The sequence below is a fragment of the Cryptotermes secundus genome, unplaced genomic scaffold (assembly GCF_002891405.2).
Source record: "Cryptotermes secundus unplaced genomic scaffold, Csec_1.0 scaffold7, whole genome shotgun sequence".
Taxonomy (NCBI): domain Eukaryota; kingdom Metazoa; phylum Arthropoda; class Insecta; order Blattodea; family Kalotermitidae; genus Cryptotermes; species Cryptotermes secundus.
In genome coordinates, this window is record NW_019727389.1 from 85,049 (window position 1) to 107,510 (window position 22,462).

General features: G+C 42.3%; 1 protein-coding gene across 3 annotated transcripts in view; it reads right to left on the reverse strand.

The window, feature by feature from the left end:
- The window catches only part of LOC111864611, a 629,006-nt gene that overhangs the window by 27,919 nt on the left and 578,625 nt on the right, over positions 1–22,462 (reverse strand). For all 3 annotated transcript variants that reach the window (XM_023851980.2, XM_023851979.2, XM_023851978.2), the window contains exon 9: positions 15,080–15,314. In XM_023851980.2, the coding sequence (XP_023707748.1) occupies positions 15,080–15,314 (235 nt within the window). The remainder of the gene's footprint in view (positions 1–15,079; positions 15,315–22,462) is intronic.

The following is a 22,462-nucleotide window of genomic DNA, read 5'->3' on the forward strand; positions in this document are numbered from 1 at the left end:
TTGAATCAGCGGCACTGGAAATGCTTCGACTCGTGTCGCTTGCATCCGCAAACCGTGCAAATAATCTGCTTAACACGTGTCTCGAATGACGACACTGAATTCTTTCGCTTCTCAACATTTTGGCGGTAGAGTGTATTACAGTATCGAATGATGTGCCCACCGGCTTCTGAATCCTAATTTACGTACTTAAAGCATTCTATGACCACTTATTTAGGCGCATCTTCAATCAAATATTTCTCTAAATTTATTCGTAACCTATACTGTACCTTCGGCTGCGTACTTGGCAAATGTCCGACTGGTTCCACAAGGCGGCAGACATGTTCTCTCTGGAATTTGATTGCGACAATGACAAACCGAATTCACGGTCGAATAGCTGGCATTCCTTCTGCGTATTCGTGAGGTCTAGGTATCAAATCTCGGCCCGGAAACCTATTATTCTGCAGTTCCACCCATCGTGCCCCTATTTTGGGGTGTAATTTCTCTCGAATCAAGGACCCAGTAGTTGACATCCATCCAGATACACTGACCGTGGCATGCTGCGTTTACAATACGTCTACAGAAAATCTCGGCGATGTTTACTGTTCAGTTTCTTGCATGGCATGTTTGCAGAAGCCATCATTTCACAAATGTCACAAAAATACTCTGGAAAAAAATGTTTTTATAAGAAATGCCGTTTACCTTCATGTACTAAATCTTTTGTATTACGGTTACTTGGATTCGCGCCTGTGGATGTTCCCTTTTTTTGTCCGAGCGCGGTTGGCAAATCACCACCATCTGCGCAGTATGCTCGATGACGTCCAATCCACTGCATCTACCTGACCTGACATTCTTAACACGAGGGCTGTTAAATAAGGGTTCCTAGCCTGAAACGTTTGTATTAACCGAGCTGGAAACTTCTGGGACCATCCCACCCTACAGTCTTGACTGGTCTTGACCTTGTCCCATTGGACTGCCATTTGTCTGAGCCTCTGAAGCAACACTTGGGAGGTCGCCGATTTCACGATAACGAAGCGGAAATGGCTCTTGGCGAACGACGGCGAATGCAGGAGCTCTATTTCATGAAATGTTCAAAACTTTTACCAAGATAGGAAAAATGCATCGATGTGCCTGGGAATCGTGCTGAAAAATAATTACGCTTCAGTGTAAGAAATAAGTTACATTTACTATAATGGCTTCTCATTTAATTCGTATGTCCTTAGAAACTTGAAGAACCTTCGTATTAGTAACAATAACAACATAGAAAAAGCATGCACCCAGAAATACCATGATTCTTATCTAGCAACCTTCTGTCTTTATGCAATACCATAGTACAGGCGCCGCCGGATCGCAGAAGCCGCGAGGTCCGAGGCATGAATTGTATTTGCTCGCTCTGACGCTGGGATCGTGGGTTCCAATCCCACTTAAGGCATGGATGTTTGGTGTGTATTCGTTTATTCTGTGTTTGTGTTGTCCTGTGTGTAAGTAGCGGACTTGCGACGGGCTGATCCCCCGTCCAAGGAGTCCTACCGTCTGTGAAAAATGATTACGGGATTTGATAATAGGACTGGGCCCCGAATGGGCTGGAAGAGCCACTGAAAAAAGCAGTGCAGGCAGTACAAAAGGCGCAGCGTAATACGGTCGTTATTTCAGCGGGGTACACAACAGCTCGTTTTCGTTACAAGAATGGCGCAGCAGGGCTGAATGTGCAACTTTCGGTATGTTACGAACTAAATGTTCAAGTGTCCTCTCCCTTGAGGAGCAACAGTGCACCGTCCATCACGCAAATGCGGTAAAAACAGCAATTAAAAATCATGCAACCATTTAAACAATGTTTCGCTAGGCATAAATGTACTGCCCGTATTGTATAAGTCCGTAGTATGGCGATGGCAACTAATGAGCCGTGGACTTGTGTAACGTCTAACAGGGTGGTCAGTTCCGGCGGCAATGCTCCTAAAGCCCTGTCGGCTGTCGTTGACTGTTTCTTCACTACATTCCGTTATCCTAATACACAGAGGTCGTCGTCTACTAGTCTGAAATTTGAGGACGCGCCATTCCTTGGAGACAACACACTCAGGTCCTTGTGAACGCCGCAATAAACCTTCCGGTTCGACAGAAATGCGGATACTCGTAATTACTTAACTGAGACCATCATTTCGCTAAATCAACTCTGCTCCGTGCAGTTCGTTTAACCAGCGAACCATTTGAGGGTGGCGTGTTGAATTCTGCATGAAAATCACTTGTCTACGCTTATCTATAAAATGCTTTTGAGCCGCTACCCCCACCCCCAAATTGAATTGTTTTGCAGGCTGCACACATATTTCCCGAAAGCACCATCATCAAAATTTAGTGACCTGCGAAAACTATGCCTGGATTGAAGTATATTTTAAATGACAATTCCTGAGAACTCGGCGACTTCACTTTACAGCATGACCCAACATTTGAGAAACCATGGCTGAATAGACATTTAAAAAAGTATACTAGTCTTACAGCAACAACGTTGTAAGCTGGTGGGACTACGCAGGCGTTCCAAGGTTGCAACATCGCATGGTCAATACGCAACCACATTACAAAACAGGTTTCTATACTCTTTATCCTAAACGGGATGGAGAAATTATTTTTAAGAGATGAACTGGAAATATAAAGTAATCTGCATATTTACTGTCGAAATATTATCCTTTCTATATCCGACGTTCTCGAAATACCTGTTGTAGCTTCCAGCAGTTTCACTGGAAATCAAAGGATATTTTACATTTTATATGTGGCACTTAAACACACCTTCACAACAACGTCATCGTTTGCTCATGTCCATGCTGGAAGCTTTACAAAACTTGCGCAGCCATTTTAAACTGCAATAATACTTTTGGAGAGCAGAATATACCACCTATGCAGTTTTATTTTTGGCTTATGGTCTCCAAACACTACCGAAATCTAATCATAATTGTTAGAGCCGCTTTCGAGAAATCTGTCACTCTGGGGCCCGTCTGGAAGGCCACTATTCGAGCTGTAATCCTCACATTCGCCGGCACAGTCCTATATGTGGGATGGGTAAACTCTTAAATGCCAAATATGAATAAAATCCACTCAACCGCTCATGCCCTAACAAGGTGCATATGCAGACACATCACACTACAAAAAACAAATATTTTCGTAATTATGTGACGGACGGCCACGGTTCGATTCTCGGCAGCGGCAAGATATTTTTCTCTTCTCCATTGCGTCTGAGCCGGCCCTGGGGCACCCTGCCTCCCGTTCAGTGGGGGTAATGGGTTTTTTCCCCAGGGATAACGCGACCTGGCCGTGTATCCGAACCTCCACTCTCCCATGTCTTCATGGCATAGTGCTTAACTAAGCAGGCACACAGACAACTTTACCTTACCTTTTACAAGATTGCTTTAAGCTACTGCCCAATGTAAGGAAACAAAATCCGAAGTGATTTACTAGAAATGAATGTCCTAAAACGTATTACGTAGTAGCATTTCCTAAACGTCGGAAACAAACTGAGCAATACATTATATAATTATTGTTCTGTAGTTCACGTCAGCCCCGTCTCATAACCTCTTCCGAAAACGCACTGTTTACTTATATACAGGGTGATCCTAAATTATTGCCGGGGATTTCCCTTCCTAGTCCACGGAAAACCAGACAATAATTTTGAATTTCGCGTATATGTACGCTCCAAGGCAACTGTCTGATACCCCAAAATTATTCAGTCACCCAGGCGGGAAAAATAGACGATCTTCACTTCGACTCGAGCCGCACAGACTGATACTGTACATTCGATTAGTCGCGTTACTTCCAGTGTCTGAATGACTTATGTGAAATGAACATTATAGCGAGTGTTTGAGCATGATACTTAAGTGAAACGTGGTTGCGTAAGGAAAGCAAAAAAAGATGAGTTCTGAAACAGAGAACTATTCCCACAGTCGTAAATAAACGAAGACATGCCCAGTCATCACTGACAGTTCACTGAAGATGAAGGGAATGAAATCGGTCCTAAATCTCAACATTATCCTAGAAAATCCCTCAGGGCTTGCAGGGAAATCTGGATCGTAACGAACTAGAAAGCTCCTGAGACCGAAACCATAAATCAATATATATGGCCGTCACACAACGCACAATTCGCTTGATGCTCATGTTGAATATCTTACAGGCGGAATAGTAAAGAATACTTTAAATACATAGAGACTCTTGATTTGTCGAGTCCGCTATCAGTAGGAATCTGACGCGAAGATCGCCTGTCTGTCCCACCTGAGCGGCCGAACGATTTTCAGGAGGCTCTCAAGGTGAACGCGATGTGCATGGCTAACGCTGCGGTCGCTCTGAATGATAAAACTTGGTGATGCGATCATTTAAAACAACTGCGGAGTTATGCTCTTTCGGGTTACTAAAGCAACGAACTGTTGAGCGGTTAATGTGTGAAGTAGTCTGCACAAACGAGTGCACCGTTTCTATTCCGTTAGCGCTTACAAACATTTTGATGTGGTTGTACGTGTATGAAGAGCATGTAACAGGCGGTAACGTAGTTGGTTGACGTACTATGCTACAAGCCGGAAGGTCGCGGGTTCGATTCCAGATGAAGTCAGGGGATTTTTTCAATTGACCTAAGCCTTCCAGCCACACAATGACCCTGTCACGATTTTTATGCAGACTTCTCCATCGCTAACTTGCAAAAACCTTCAACATCAAAACACTTTGGGGTGCCATACGAGTACAGGATGATATTTTGTACGCGTTTCGATTCCAAATACATGTTACTCAGTACTACTCTACACCACATTCCTAACATCAATCCACTAGGAGGAAAGTATAACTTTGTCTGGTTTGTGATAGGTGACACTGGACGAGCGGGCGTCACACTGTTTTCATGTCTTGGTCGGTTCGCAGCAACATAAATCAAAGGTGTAGCATATACTTACAGCGGTACAAACATACTCTCTGAACTTCCACGTCACTCCAAAATGTGTGGAAATTGTGACACGAAGACAGGCTGATTAAGGAGAGCTGGGAAGCAGAAACCTCTACAGAAAATACGGAAACTGTGGATTACTCTATTAACCTTGAAGACACACTCAAGGGAGGAAGTGATTCACATAACTGGCCAGTCCCGCCTGAATAAACACTGTATTACTGATTCACAAATCTGGGTTGATTCATGTTGCTACTCGCTGCAGTCACTGGCTAATAGTAATTCAGTGTGCACTATCTTCGCCCTGCTATGAAACGACAACTCCAAGCTCTCACAGCAACAGAAAAAAACTCCGTGGACTGCCGCATGCGATCTATACCGACAGAGCGACCGCCGCTTGTCGACGAATTTAGTGCCAACTTTAGCAGATATGGGGTGCAGCGTGGTCGGGGCAACGAATCCTCACGGCCATTAATTTCGGTTTTATAGACCAAAGCCGCTACCTTTCCATTCAAGTAGCTGCTCAATTATCCTCACGAGGCTGAGTGGGCCCCGTCCAGACCCACTACTTCGCAGAAAATCTGGAAGCTCCGGGAATAGAACAGGGGGCCTCTGGATTTGTAACCAGGAACTCTGACCACTAGACCACAGAGGCGCCAGAAAACGATTCTTAAATGGCACAATGGCAATCTGATGAATCCTATCGACGATCTGTTTTTTGCTTCATAACAGAACATTTTTATTGCAATAAATGTACTAACCCCTGTGAGGTAAATTCTTCGTGGTTTCAATTTGTTTGCAACTGAAGAAACGCCACTATGCAGCCAAGGTCATCACGGCTTCCACCCACACTGTACCAATTTCCATCACTGACACTATCATTAAGACAACATACATCGTTTATGTTGCTGCTGCTGCTGCTACTACTACTACTACTACTAATAATAATAATAAAAATAATAATAATAATAATAGTGACAACTTTTCCCAATACTTTCCTGATGACCCCTGTGCCAGTAATGGTTACAGGTCTGAATGTGAAAGGAACACAACCAAGAGTTAAATAGCTTGTTTTTGTTAACATTCTCCGGGCGCTCAGGTAGTGAGTAGTTTGCTTTCCCCTGCCAAATCTCATTCCACAAACTGCTCCACATTCATTAATCATCCTATTATCTGATATTTTATTGTCTGCATCCTGTTGCAATAAGTATACCACACATACTAGACAATACAAAAAAACAGCACTAACCATGGATCCAGCCATTACGGAAAAATATATAAAAATATGATCATTAGTCCTCAATAAGGTTGAGCATGGTAATAAGAGCACATTGAGGTGGCACAACAAATAACAGAAGAATTTGAGAAGGCTAAGCGAGGTGTACTGCAGCTCAACACAGCACACTGGGGTGACACAACAAATAATAGAAGAATTTGAGAAGGCTAAGCGAGGTGTACTGCAGCTCAACACAGCACACTGAGGTGACACAACAAATAATAGAAGAATTTGAGAAGGCTAAGCCCAGGTGTACTGCAGCTCAACACAGCACACTGGGGTGACACAACAAATAATAGAAGAACTTGAGAAGGCTAAGCGAGGTGTACTGCAGCTCAACACAGCACACTGAGGTGACACAACAAATAATAGAAGAATTTGAGAAGGCTAAGCGAGGTGTACTGCAGCTCAACACAGCACACTGAGGTGACACAACAAATAATAGAAGAATTTGAGAAGGCTAAGCGAGGTGTACTGCAGCTCAACACAGCACACTGAGGTGACACAACAAATAATAGAAGAATTTGAGAAGGCTAAGCGAGGTGTACTGCAGCTCAACACAGCACACTGAGGTGACACAACAAATAATAGAAGAATTTGAGAAGGCTAAGCGAGGTGTACTGCAGCTCAACACAGCACACTGAGGTGACACAACAAATAATAGAAGAATTTGAGAAGGCTAAGCGAGGTGTACTGCAGCTCAACACAGCACACTGAGGTGACACAACAAATAATAGAAGAATTTGAGAAGGCTAAGCGAGGTGTACTGCAGCTCAACACAGCACACTGAGGTGACACAACAAATAATAGAAGAATTTGAGAAGGCTAAGCGAGGTGTACTGCAGCTCAACACAGCACACTGAGGTGACACAACAAATAATAGAAGAATTTGAGAAGGCTGAACGACGTGTACAGCTCAAGACACAGAGCCGATCACAGTTCACGATTTTTAAATCAGTTTTTAAATTAATTTTAAAGGAATTCTAAAATTAATTTCACCTTATTAAAAAAATGTTAAGTTTAATATTTAGTCTCCTATGAGTCAAAATCCAGTAATATTATGTAAATAAACATGAGTGTAGCTGTTTATGGCCTGTGTATGTAAACAGGAATATAGGAATCTCACTTTGCAATCCAGTAATTAATAATATGTAACTGGAAACACCCGAAGATGAACCTTTAAGGGTCGAAACGTGTGCTGTAACCCAAATTAATAAGAAGTGTTGCGTGGGCGGCTGAATTACTATTATTACTAGTCATGATACTGACAATAACCAAGCAAGAATTAATGCAACACCAGATGGCCTCTTTTGAACAAACATGAATCTGTGTTTTTGTATTTCAGCATCCTGTTGCAATTGTTTAACTTAACCTCCATGTATTTATCGTCCGTCAATATTGCAACACTTGTTTATTCACTTTTTAATTTTAGTTTAACATTATACACTTTGACACTACATGTTTCGGCCCCAAACAGCCATCTTCAGGGGTCTTGATATGTTACAAATATTTATTAAATTATGTTAAAACTGCTACACTGTCTTAGTCCGTGTTAAAATCACAGGTTGTAGTTCTCTTTTCAGGGTAAAACTAGAAATCCTTTAAACTTTCTATTATAAAAAAACAACAAAAAAACTCCGCGATTTTAGTCCGCAAACGAACTATACCGACCGAGCGACCGCCGCTTGAAGGCGAAGTTAGTACCAACTTTTGCGAATAGAGGGTGTCGCGTGGTCAGCGCAACGAATCCCCACGGCCGTTTATTTCGGTTTTCTATACCGGAGCCACAATTTCTTTGAAATAGCTACTGAATTATTATCACGAGGCCGAGTGTACCCCGTTCCAGACCCACTACTTCTCAGAAAAATCTGGTAGAGCCGGAAATCGAACCCCGACCTCTGGATCTGTAGCCAGGCACGCAGACCACTAGACCACAGAGACGGTTTATATTATACCCACGTTATTTATTTCACCTCACACGGGGTGTCGTCCAGTGTTCATAAATGTATGGCTGTCTGTCCAGGGTGTTTTGTTTCGGTAGCTTGCCCCTCACGTTCGTGGCCTACTTTTCAGTTACGACTGCCATACGCCCCTGGTTTGTGTGTTTCCTCCACAGCGTGTGGTGTTGTCTTTACTAGTAAAGATTACTGGAAGATTACGTATCTGCTTCATAATACGTGTGATACGCCTTCCACATATTTTAATATGGTAGCTGAACCTTACCGCCATATTTGAGCCGATTGTCTAGACTAGATAATGTGGGACCTCATGGGCCTTCACGGCCTCTTAATTTTTTACTTCTTTTTGCCAACCAAGGCCCACCCTCTCTTCTGCCTACAGAGCATGCTGTAATGAGGTAAGAGAAGAGGCAGTTCTCCGTCGCCAGACCACGGTTAGCAGCACTAAAGTCATTTTAATCCTGTTATGGTATGGATGACTTAAGCTAGTTATCTCCTATGTTTACTATTTCATATCTGCGTCTTCTACTCAGGTTAGTAAAGGACATACATGCACCATAAACGGAACTGGTTATCAGTTACTGGTTATCATCATCACAGTAATGGCTGAATGTAGGCACATTCCATGTGTTTGTGTACCTTGGAGCAATTAAACACAACTCTTTGCAACTGGTGAATATATGCTAGTAACGACGGCACTTCTATGAAGCCCAAGAAATCGCATGTCATTTGGAGGTGGCAAAAATGAAGCACCTACTGAAGTGACATTATCATGACAAATAACTCCGTGGCGCAACTTAGAGGCGTGCAGAAATTGGTGTACATTTACCAAGCAAAATGCCTAAACGAAGTGAGGATGATTCTGTAACAAAAGTATAATTTAAGAAACATAAAAAGATTATTCCCAAATAAATTAATATAATTTCATAATACTGTATACATGAGAGCCGGAATAGCGCAGTCGGTATAGAGAAGGGCTACGGGCTGGGAAGGAGCAGGGTCGGAGCGTGAGTTCCGGCGAGGTCAAGAATTTTCTCCTCTCCACGTCGTCCAGACCGACTCTGGGGCCCACCAAGCCTCCTATCCAATGGGTACCGGGGGCTCATTCCCCAGAAGTAAAGCGGGCGGGGCGTGAAGCTTATCACTCACCTCCAACTAGTGCCGAGGTCAAGAAAACGTGCATCTATAGATCCGCTCCCCCACGCGTCTTCATGGCGTAGTGCTTAATTAGTTAAGCACAGGGCCAAGTTTTAATACTGCATACATATAGTGCATTTACGTCACCCCTGCATGCCCAATGCCATCTGGTAACAGAAGTATTAACTGTAACTATGCAGGTTGGCCGCGCCATAGCTCAAGCGGTTAGTCGCTGGCTTCGGTTTCCCCTGCCAATCTTCATTCCACCAACTGCTCCACAATCACCGTCATCTATCATCTGGGGCTGGTACAATAGGCCAGAAGTGGCTGCAGTACAAGGGACTCAGTCCCACCCCACTAGCAATAAAAAAAAACTATGCATGTTTCAATTTCCCACTGGTGCATGAATATTCCAGCATCAGAACGTCTATGTATAACACAGTACGTCAATGATGCAACAAACTGTTCCTTTCTCTTCTACGTATACTTTAACACATGTTTCAGCCTTAGATGACCATCCTCATGTGTCTTAAAACTGCTACACTGCAGTAACATGCGGTAAAATCACACGCTGTGGTGCACTCAATAAAATAAAATCCATTAAAAGCTTTCATCACTTTGGTGAAATTCTACTGAAGCTCACAAGGGGTGGCCTCCACTTGTTTAGAACTAATCGTATATGCTCTCTCTGTGTTTTGTTGCAGCAGCTTGTTTTTCATGTTCGCAAGTGAAGACAACACCACACGCTGCTAGAGGGAACAACGCACAAACAAGCTGCCGCAACAAAACACAGAGAGAACATATACGATTAGTTCTAAACAAGTGGAGGCCACCCCTTGTGAGCTTCAGTAGAATTTCACCAAAGTGATGAAAGCTTTTAATAGATTTTATTTTATTGAGTGCACCACAGCGTGTGATTTTACCACATATTAATGCACCTGAGGATGGTCATCTAAAGCCGAAACATGTTGCGTTAAAGAATATGTAGAAGAGAAAGGAGCAATCTGTTGCATCATTGACGGACTGTCTATACACAGACATTTTAATATGGCTTGCAACAGGATGCTTAAATACGGAATATTCCAGCATGTTAAATCAGAAGCTGGTAATTTTCTAATGATGAATGAATGATGTATGTCACTAAGTAAAGGTGAGACGCTGATTCACGGAGCAGTTCAAGAAGAGCAGAAATCAGACTTTTCATCCCAATTCTTGAATGAGATTTTCAACGGCTAACCAAGGACCCAACCTAACGGATTAACCGAACCACAAAAAAAAAATCGCTTTGAAAAACTGGCACAGAAACGAAAGCATATATTTCCTTTTGTGATAGCGACTCCTCAGGCAATGAAAGAAAAGTGGCAAAAATGACTGTATAATAGCTCTACAGCATGAAATAAGATTCTCATGTTAGTGGTCACTAAGACTGCAGTCTTCCAGAATGTGACGCCATGTAGTTTGGTAGATGGCTGATTATCAAACTACTAATTAACATGACGTCACGCCCCCTTCCCCGAAGACCGAAGTCTCAACTTCATAACATGGTGAACACGTAATTTCCTCCAGCAAGGAGAAGGCAAGGCAAATGGTTGACTTTGATCCCTATACTGCTGTAATGTAGCACGGACAAACGCGCAAGTCACGCCAAATTCATGCTGATCTTTTAGCCTGCATAGCACACCCATGCCATGCCTCAGCTTTGTTGAGGAACAGCATGTGCCGCTCTTCACCAAGAACCCACACAACAGCCACACACACTGCCAAAACATTCTGTGCTTCACTGACATTTGCTACACGGTCCAGCAGAAAATATCAGGGCATTCTGAATTTAGTGCCACTTTCTAGTGGTGAGAGTGATGAAACTGCAGTTTGTGCCACACTGTAACGCCATCAAAAGCATTAGTCATCATGGAACCTGCAGCCGCTGCTGTAAGGTATGGGATTACCTGTTGTGGTTTCATGATGGATTACGCTGATAGAATGTTTTAAGTGAGACTTGTTTCTGACGGAAATTTATACTGCTTCTTCTAAGGTTAAGACTAAGGGCCTGCTGGGAGCCAGCATGGATTTCTGGGTGGATCATACAGACATCTGGGGAGCTGGGCCTCCTAACAGTTGACTTTGATGTTGCTTATCTGTATTCAATTTGTTTAGCCAGTTGAACTAGGATTTCTGTATATTGTGGTCAAAGTACTTTGACCACATTGTTCGCTGATAGCCTAAATTCTTATGAATACCAATTTTGAATTTAGTGAAGTAGCCCTCGGCACTGAATTTTACAGGCTGTTTAGTGCCAGCCTGCTCTGAAAAAAAGAGTCCCTCCTCACTTCCAAATTTCGGAAAGAAAGTCTCCTTTCGGATTCTAAGTGACTCTTTTGAACATTTTAAGGAGTCATAAAAATCTTAATGTCCAATTAAAAAAGGAAGAGCGTGCAACTGTAGTCTCGAAAATCCCCCCAAACTATGTTCAAACTTGGGAGCTAAAAACGAATGTGTTCTTCTGCAGAACACCCACTGCTAATGTCTGGTATTCTCTCAGAAGCCAACACAACATGGCACCAAGTCTCTCATTTTCGAACTAACTGTGTGTGTGTGTGTGGGGGGGGGGGCTGCTCCCTGCCTTACAACTGGATGCATGGTTTCGCATAACCCCCTTCTGCAAACAAAGACTGGGGCCAACTCCCTCACAAATTTAATTGACTGCTATCCTGAGTTCCTTAATTATATACAGTAAGATAAAATTCAGATAAAATTAATTGAAGACTACCCTAATCTGGAATACTACAAACATTGGGCTGTACACAAAATTGGAATAACACTGAAGATTATATTCAAAACTAGGCTTAAAAGTTCAAAGAAATAAATAACAATATTTAGAAATAATCTTTTTACAATGAGATTTTGGAAACTTAAATAAAATAAAAATCTTCCAGGAGTCAGTATACCCAATGCTACCACTCTGCCTAAAAAGTATGGTTTCATTTGTTTCTACTTAATACCTAATGATCTAATATGGGGATTTTATGGGTTAAGTAAATTTGTCAGTAATCAAAACATGAGTTACAACAGAACTTTTTGCTGAAACTGAATCTTGTCCATTGTGCTCACAATTCAAACCTTTATTATTTATATTTGCAAATGTGAGTAGCAGACACAGAGCTTGAGAAATGGGGAGGTGGAAGGAATATATAATCGTTCCAACTATGTTTAATTTTACCTGCAAATATACCACATACGAAATCCCATTCTTCATAACTCAACATCATACGCAAAAGTCCTCTTGAAAGCCTCCTACAAATTCTTTAGCCAGCAGGCAAGAGCAGCACACACAACTGCCATCACCCTGCACAGCGCAGAGTACACGCCCAGATCATAGCATATTCCAGAAATGGTTCCTGTCAGGAAAGCATTCCTTGCACTTCTGTTAGATATTAATGTCCTTCCCACAATTACAGCAAATTCGAAAATTTCGAACTCTATCTTCCCCTTTGCCAGATGCCTACTTTATCATCGAGCAAAATGTTCAAAACTAGCACTCATTTCATTCTCTCTTCTGTGGGAACTTCGCATTTTGATTCACTTCTTCTTTTTGTCTAACAATGAGCCAGTCTATTTATTTACAACTGTATGGATATTTTTTTACTTGGAAGCATTACATCCTGAAATTTCCTGGAATCGGTTCCTTATTTCTCATATACGTATCATACAGGAACATTTGTTTCAATGACAGTCTTTCATGGCATTTTGACACAACTGAGCGAATACAGTAGCAGGGGCTTCGGATTATAGCGCAACACACTTAACACATTAAGCTCGCTTCACAGCAGCTGTTTATAGATTTACTGGTGCAACAATGGAGATGAACTGTGACGTGTATATGCTACTGGCCTGGCAGCTATGCCAGAAATGTGGACACACACAATGCAAGGCGACAACAGTAGCACCATCTCCTCACCCAGCCAGCTTCAGAACTTTTGGAAGGCTTTTTGATGACCTCTGTATAATACTGTGTTGTGCAAGACCCAAGACTTCAAAGGCTGCACTGAGTATTATGTAACCAAAAATTCCAGATGGTATTACTCATACTAAGCCTCCTCTTATCTAATGGCGTGGAACGTGAATCTTGAAACTGTTATCACCTGTCATAAAATTGGCATCACCTCACTTTTGTTTGTTTTAAAATGAAAATATATGAAACAGAAGGCATATCTGTCTTTCCATCCATGCATGCATGAACTAAATTAATTATGACACAGCTACATTAAAATTATCATTTCATTTGGGTCTGTGTCAGTTGACTGTAACCCTATTTTATCTGAGGGAGGTTCATCAAACTTCTAAAATGCATTGACAAATAAGCAAATGGAAGACTGAATATGTGTAAACTTTCGACTACTAAATTTCCAATATGATGGATACTGTAGGAATGAATTTTGTTCACCTGATATCACCTTTATGACACTCGGTATGGATATTAATTATGTCAGACAACATACCAACAGCATACATAAAAAAATGACTCATCAGTAATACCCACACTGCAGAGGAAATGGCCTTGACATTACTTGAACACTTAAACCAATATTCATGAAAGACCACGAAATAAACAACTAGACAACGACCCATAAACAGCAACAGAGGAAAGATATTTTCTGTGCTGTCTGTTCTGAGATGCTACAAGCAGGACAGTTAGCTAGTGAGTATAGACTGACAGGTGAGATGAGTTGGTTGGTGAGTGAGTTAAGAGCGCTACTGCAGTTCAGTCCTTCGGAGCTGTCGCTGTGAGAAGCCGGTAGCTGAGGCTGGGGATAGTTCAGGAACGCAGAGGAAGGGGAACGTCCACCACTGGTAGCCCTTACCAGAAGAGTGGTTCAGAAACAGCAGGCAGAGAAGACCTAAGTGTGTGCTCTAATGAACTGTAAAGTGTGTCAATTTGTGAAACGGTTACAATTACTTGTAGTCACGGATCCCTAAGAGTTCCATAAATCTTACTGCCAATCTAAACCCCGTCTTGTCACTCGATCATGTGATAATATCATTATGCCTGAGGCCATTTCAACAGGTACTTCATAAAACGAGCACTGCATCTTCTCAAACTGTATTGGTTTACTGATACATACATAATACAGTTTTTCTACCTAAAGGAAAGTGGGAGATTAGCTCTTCCCAAAAGTTTATCAGATGGGGGGGGGGAGAAACGAAGTTAACATAGCAGTTACAAATCACAAGAATGTAAGTTCATACTTGACTTCAAGGAGGCTCTCTGGTTGGGCATCTTCCTTCTAGGAAATTATTGTGCCTAGAAATCTGAAGCACACAATGAACCACTTCTTGTGTCACATGTTTCAATGCGCTTCACATAATCTCATCGAGCCCTATATGACTACACTTTCCTCCTTCATATCTGTGTAAATAAACAAATAAAAGAAAATCATGTCACATGTTCTAAAAAAAACTAAACTCCGTGGTTTCAAGCGAACTATACCGACCAAGCGACCGCCGCTTGTCAGCGATGTTAGTGCCAACTTTAACGGATAGAGCATGTCACGTGGTAAGGGCAACGAATCCCCACGGCCGTTAATCTCGGTTTTCCAGACCGGAGCCGCTATTTCCTTGAAATAGCTCCTCAATTACCCTCACGAGGCTGAGTGGACCCCATTCCAGACCCACTACTCCTCAGAAAACCCGGACCTCTGGATCTGTAGCCAGGAACTCCGACCACTAGACCACAGAGGCGGTCCTGCACCCACCAAAACTAAGGACTTGCATATTTCACACAACCTCCATAACAAAAATACAGTATATCCAACAGAGTGAACTTACCTTCTGATGTGCCAAACGAAGAGACTCCTCAAAATGTTTGTGAACAGCTTGTTCAGCTGCTCGCTGCTTTTCAATCCGATCTCGCTCCTGACGGCGTTCTCTTTCCATTTTTTCCCTTTCCTGCCTCTCCCGCTCTACCTTCTCTCGTTCTTGACGTTCACGTTCTGCCCTTTCTCGCTCCTCCCGTTCTTTCTGCTGCTTCTCAAGTTCCCGTGCTTCTTGAGTCTGCCGTTCCCTGCACAAGGATGTAACAATGATTATAAGAAAGGGAAATTAAACAGCACATTAATAAAACTAATAAGAACATTCTACACTTACTCTTACATACCACGCTGGTCTATAAAACAGATTCTCTCGCAGGTTATGGCACTGATTAGGCTTCGTCTCTCCCATCTGCGCCTGAAACTTCCAAATGGTACCTTACCGTCAGACTTTCCTACCAAAACTACACGTATTTGTCATGTGCTGCACATTCAGCCCACTTATCTCCCTAACATTTGTCAAAGAACAGGTACTATGAAGGTCCTCACCCCAGAACTTTCTCCACCACCCAATTCCCAATTATCCTTAATCTCTGCCTACATCCCTTAATGTCAGACAAAAGTGTTCACACAGAACAAAACAATTGGTAAAATTGAGCTCTGTATGTTATACGCTTTTACATTTCTGAATAGACAAGGAAATCAAAAAGGTTCATGGTCCAAACGGTAGCAAGCATCCCTTAATTTCTTCACGGATGCAATTATGAATTGTAAAATTCGGTTCCAAAAGTCTGAAGGACTCAAAATAATTGGTACTGGCATGTGAAACATAATGTAATCTGTGAAGCTGGCCACCTGTCATAACGGCATTTTTATGGATCTGACAAAATCGCATTAATTTACACATGATTAACCTTGTTTAATTCGGTCATCTATCCGTCTGTCCATCCATCTTGCATCTTGTTCCTCAGTTCTTGCACTTGATGCTTTTGTTCTGTACAGACTTCAATTCAGGAGTATTTTGACCACAATGGATTTTTGTGCTGATTGTACTAACAAAACCTCTTACCCAGCTGTCCCTCCTATATACCTGCCAAACACCCTTCCTGCTGCACCTTCTTTCCCATGGATAAACAAAATATATCTCGGTCAGGTAGCTTGCCCTTCAATCAGTGACTTGATAGCAATATCCGGAATTTCTATAGGCACCTGACAGATAGACCTCCAAAGGAAGTGCGATAATATATCTACTATTTTGTTTGTGAACCTTTCATTCGTTTTCCTAGAGGCTATATAGGGAGCAGTGTAGCATGTTACAATTAATTAAATTGTAGTCAGCTAACGAAATGGTGTAGCAAAGGTGATAGCGGGAAGCACTAATGATTTTGAAAGCTTGGAGGGAGCCTTCTATCGAAGAAATTAAACATAAATTTATAAAACAAAACAATGAATCGTTTAATATTCTTTCTCTGATATTATTCCAAAGTGTTTAGCAATAAACACAGACATTACCGGGTCAATAGTTATGTAGGCACTATATACACATGCGCGCGCACATGCAAGCACAAAGATTTTAACGGTATTTTTTACACTGGCCATCTACGGCCAAATTTCAGTAGAGACATTGGTGGCCAAAATAGACATATTTCACTATTACTGCGGGATTTATTACCCATCTCTACGGTTAAGATTTTGTCGGACGAGGATACAGCTTTCCCACCAACTTCTACAACCTCCCCACCTACAGCCGACATTTTTTTTTTTGTATTTTATGATATTTATGTTCGTGAAATAAATATTAGCATGAACTAGACGCTGATGTGTCTCATTCAGTTTCAATCCCTCATTTTCTTAGGCCTCCTCAACTGCACATTTAAAGCAAGGATGACTAATACTAACTTCCTTGTTCCCGATCACTGTGAACAGGAAAAGCAGACAAATGTTTACCTGGCCTTCTGCTACAGGTTCTGTTTACAGACATTTTAAACATCCAAGCTACTTTCAACGACAGTACACACATACACGGCATTCAATGAAAATTTATCGTCTTACTGACTCACAGGCTTTCTAGAAATCAATTAATAGCTTATGTACAGTACTCCCATATCCTTCTCCAGCGTCTAAAAAGTGCTGAAAGAACAAAATACGAGCACTACTTATTTCTTACTGCTATAAAACACCCAAAGAATAGCAAAATCAACTTGTGCGCTATATGCCACTTTTGTGGTTATGCATCATTTTCTTTCGTCATTGTGTATGGTTTGGAAGAGAAAGGATTTCTTCTTCTGTGTCTGTCCGGACGTCAAACTGATGTTTTGTGAATGTTTGCAGCATGACGCAATACATCCAGATATCCACTGCTGTTTGACTCTAGTGCATAACGAAACTCCCTGTGAGTCACTTTCCAGTCGACTGTGCTTATCGATCGGACTAGTCACCACAGCCGTGATGCAGAGAATTCCACAGGGGTCACGAACAAAAAATACACCAGTTCCTTTCACAAATGGCGTGAGTTCCTCAAAAGTCGTCTTTAATAGGCATTTCCTTAAAGAAAAATGGGTTACTCATCAGCACAGAGGCGGCAGTTGCAGATTCTGTGATTCTGGATAACACGGGGGAGAGTCAGTAAACAGGTCACAAATGCATATAAAAAGAAATGTGATGTTCCAACCTGAAAACAACATCTATTTCTCGACATATCCTCCACCAACATCGATACCTGTCCCATCGCTTTAACAGTGTGTCAAAACCCGCAGAATATAGTCTCTTGACTGTTGTCTTAGCCATTTGCGCACCTCCGTTTCAACCTCTTCGTCAACTGAAAAAACGTTTGCCACCACGGTGTCATTTAAAAGGACCAAACAGAAGTCACTACAGGCTAATTCCGAGGGGTAAGGTGGATGTCGAACGTTCTGTTGCGCGGTTGTTGTGGGCAAAAGGACGTATTGCAAAGGACATTTGTAAAGAAAATTTTCCTGTTTACGGTGGATAGTGTTTAATGTATACAGCGAGTCACAATTGGGTCGAGAAATTCTCTCAAGAACGTTCGAAAGTGGCAGATTATCCCCGACGAGATTGCGGCAGAAGTAACTGTACAGCGGGTGGAAGAGTTGATTCTAGCTGACAGGAGAATAACGATAGGCAGTGTAGCAAATGCACGAGGGTGTGCCCATGGTTTAGCGTGCATAATGAATGATCTTTTGAAGTTTTGGATAGCGTGCGCACTGCTGGTGCCCAAAGAACTGAAGTATCGATTAAAAAATGAACCAAACTGATCTGTCCTTGCAACATCTTTTGCAGTATGCAGCTGAAGGAGAAGGAGAAGATATACTTAGCAGGACGGTCGCCATTCTGAATACTGAAACCTACCTCTAAATATGCGCACGTGCGTTTGCTACCTAGTGATACACATAGAAAACCTATTATGTCAATTGTGGCTGTTCTACTTCCATTTGCGACCCATTTACTGACTCCCCCCCCCCCCCACACCCACAAAAACTGTCACGAAACCACTCGACCTGTCTATGCCCNAAAATGTCTGCCGATACTCTCACGCTCGATTTTAGCCAAGGTCCAAAGGCCTATGTACCAGCAAATATGAAACGTATAACAAGTTAGCCGAAAGGCGTCATTTGCCTGTCGGTATGCTCACCAACTGCAAAAGACACTACGGAACGTATAAAGAAATGCAGTTTCTAACAGTAAAAGCCTACTCCATGCATATAAGAACATAATACAGTTTTTAATAACGAGCGCCTATTCACTATGCCTGATAACAAAATGCGGTTTTTAATAATAAAAACCTATTCATATTTTATTACAATGCACGGTACTCACTGAAACACACGTAAATAGAACGAGGGGGCATAAAAATGGAAAACAAAAACAAAGGCTCAGCTGACAGTTTCTACGTTTTAGCCTGTCGCATATTCGTTTTAGTCTGAATGTATTACCAATATTGAAAACAGTACGTTTTCAGTTGTCACGTGAAACCCGGTTTGTCTAACGCTAGTCAAAGATGGGTGCTTACAGTTCCGAGGTGTGTGTGTGTGATCAAACAGTGCATGTTGTTAGTTTGTTTCTGCTACTTGTCAGCCACCGAATTTCTTTAATCATATTAGATACATGGAAGCATATCATCCACATAACTCACAACACGGATAGTGCAGCATCAGTTAACCGAGACCCTGGAGATAAGCAGCGCGACGAATCCAGAATATCACTTCCGGAAACTTCAGAAACCTGGAGTATCTGTAATATCAGACAAGAAGTTCATCCAAACGTGCCAGCCACTCGGTTACCCGGTCTATGTGTTTCACAGTTTCCCATCTTTGGCTAATGGAGCTCTTTTTGTAACACAGCCTAGCCGTCTAGATTCGCCCTATCTACCCATCTGTGTACGCAAGGGTACCACAAACTGTAACCGTTACCTTGATTTGCAGTCTAAATCACAAGGTCACCTCTGTAGATACATTCATTTTAAAATAACCCCACCCCACACACACACACACACACACACACAAAATTAGTACTTCGGTTATGTCAAAGTCACACTGCGACTGACGGACGGTCGGTCGGTCTGTCTTGGTGTCGAGACCCATTTAGTTCCTGTTTGACAGTTAACTGTCCTGTCCATGTGGGACGGACTCTCTGACGAGAGGACGGGTCTGTCGTTTATCAGAGCCACAGTCAGCAGCAATAAGTCAGTTGTCGGTACACACAATATGTTTACAGTTTACATGTTAGAAGACAATTTGTTTACGTGGGTTTCTTTTATACTCAGAACAATGTCCGCCACATACTAGCAATCCATGACCTCACTGCGGTTACATATTACATAACTTTTGACTTAGGACGTTCTGTTGGTAGCTGCTTAAACAAAAGGTCGGATAAACAAACTGCTCTTGCATATTAAGACGGCAATGCGAGAATGTGGATTCAGTACAGGATGCAGTTAGAGCAGGGGGAACGGAGATATTCAACGCCGTCCGCAACAAAGCCTACCGCTGTACAACTTAACCCCAAACCAATTCCTGCCACACCAACCCGTCTTCCCCAACACCAAGTTTAATGCTACACTGTCATCTGCTTCTCTGGATTCCAAATACTGCTGCTGCGTTTGGTACCTCTCCCAAATTTGCATACATCATGTAAATTGTTGTACAATTTATGTACCGCAATGCATATTTCTATGCATGCTGCTTCGTGTGTCCAACGCATGTACGTACCAACACTACACTACTGGCCGTTAAATTGCAAACTCCATTAACTCCACAGAGCAGGGCCCTTTTTGAGTTGCTGATACTAGTTCAGATGGTCGAAATATTCACGGAATCTGTAATAGCTCTCGATGTCGCGTTCGCATCAGGGTGCCTTTAGACCCTTTCCTGAACAAGATAAACTGTGCCCATATTCGCTACTTACATCTTACTTGGGCCGCGCCATAGCTCAAGCGGTTAGTCGCTGCCTTCTCACCGCGGCGGCCCGGGTTCGATCCCGGGTCTAGTCAAACGGGATTTGTGGTGGACAAAGTGGCGCTGGGGCAGGTCTTCTCCGAGTACTTCGGTTTTCCCTGCCAATCTTCATTCCACCAATTGCTCCACAATCACCCTCACCTATCATCTGGGGCTGGTACAATAGGCCAGAATTGGCCGCAGTACAAGGGACTTAGTCCCCACCCCACTAGCAATACAAAAATTCCCCCTAACAATTTTTGAATGGCTGAACCAATCTTAATGAAACTCGGTATGTATATCATGGCACCTGAGTCCATCTCAACGGCGTGTTCATAAATCCCACCCGTTAGTCTGTCTATATATGTATCTCCCTATAACTGTCGGGCAACGGCTCGGTAAATAAAACGTTACTGCAGAAAGGAACACGCACGCAACAGGAAAACTGTTGGACACATCCTTTCTTATGCGGTCCGTGCCGTATGAAAAAGAAGTATGCAAATAGAATTTATCCTCTCCAGTGCTTAGAAGGGATGCCTTTCCGAAGGCTACGTACAGTACATCTAGGATCTGTGTGCAGTGACTGACAGCTGCATCAAGTAACTTGGGACATGAATCATAACACAGATAACAAGCAGCACTCCTTGCGTGTGTCCCTGCTTCACGATCGATAATGCCCACAGTGATCCGTTCCTGCGGGAATTTTATCGGTCCCCGATACATAAACACGTCCTATTAAGTCCATGAACTTTGTTGAAAAGCAAACCGCCTCAGCTGCTCACGAAATCCCCCGTATTTCATGTAATCCATGTTCAAATGGGATGGGAGAATAGGGAGAGAACTCCCGTCGACCAGCCTGTAACCTGGTCATAATACAAAATGGTTAGGCGAAATAAGATCCCGAAATAATCAAACAACATAACTTTGTCATCATTAATCCATAAGACCCAATATGGCCTTGAACCCAGATCCGCGAGGCGAGAGTTGTGCATTACATTCCAAGGCGCTAGTGGTGGAGTGTGGAGAGGTTCGCCAAGGCCCAGGTAATAACGAACCTGTCGGTTTGCGCACTTAAGGTCGCAAATAACACGGAGTAAGTGCCGACCCCTGCACAGCACGCACAAACTTGCGAATACTGCGTCTCTATTGGTCTTACTAACGCGTAAAAGTAAAGCTATCCCTATAACCCTGTATCCCATAGGGTTGTGAGGCGTTGAAGGTCAGACATTATCTTGACCAGGCATGTCAAACTCACTTGTACAGAGGGCCATTTCAGCCCTATAAATAATAGACCAGGGCCGTACTTCAAGATAGAAATATACATTAGATTTTGATACAAGGAAATTTAATTATATTTATTATTTAGGAATAATTTCAATATAATTACCTAAAGTCACATATCTTACAGTTTTAAAAAGCAAGATAATGCCATTTTTGACAAGTATCAAACAGCTTTTCAATATGTAAAAAGAGAGATTACACAAGAAATTATGTTAGAAATAGCAAAACATTGAATTTCCTGCAGCCTGATAATTTATGTCTGCGTGAGACTTCTTGTCTTCTGGTCTGTTGGAAAATTGTCTTTACAAAAAATATTTCTACTAAAATTTTAATATTGATTTTAATATCAATTAGCTCTAAAAGTTGAGGGTCGCATTATGTGGCTATGGGGGCCGCATGTTTGACACGGCTGATCTAGACAATAGGCTCAAAGATGGCGGTAAAGTTGTTTGCCTTACGCGCCGGCCGCGCTTTACTCCTCAGGAAAATTATTTAATTAATTCCTGGTACTCATTTCTGTTAGAGGCTGAGTCAACCCCAGGGCCATTGTGCGCCCGGAAGAATTAAGTCAACTGATAAAAATCAAATGACCTCATCGGGACTTGAACCCGCGACCTTCCGGCTTGTATCATAGTGCCTCAACCAACCACGCTCTCAAATTTTATTTA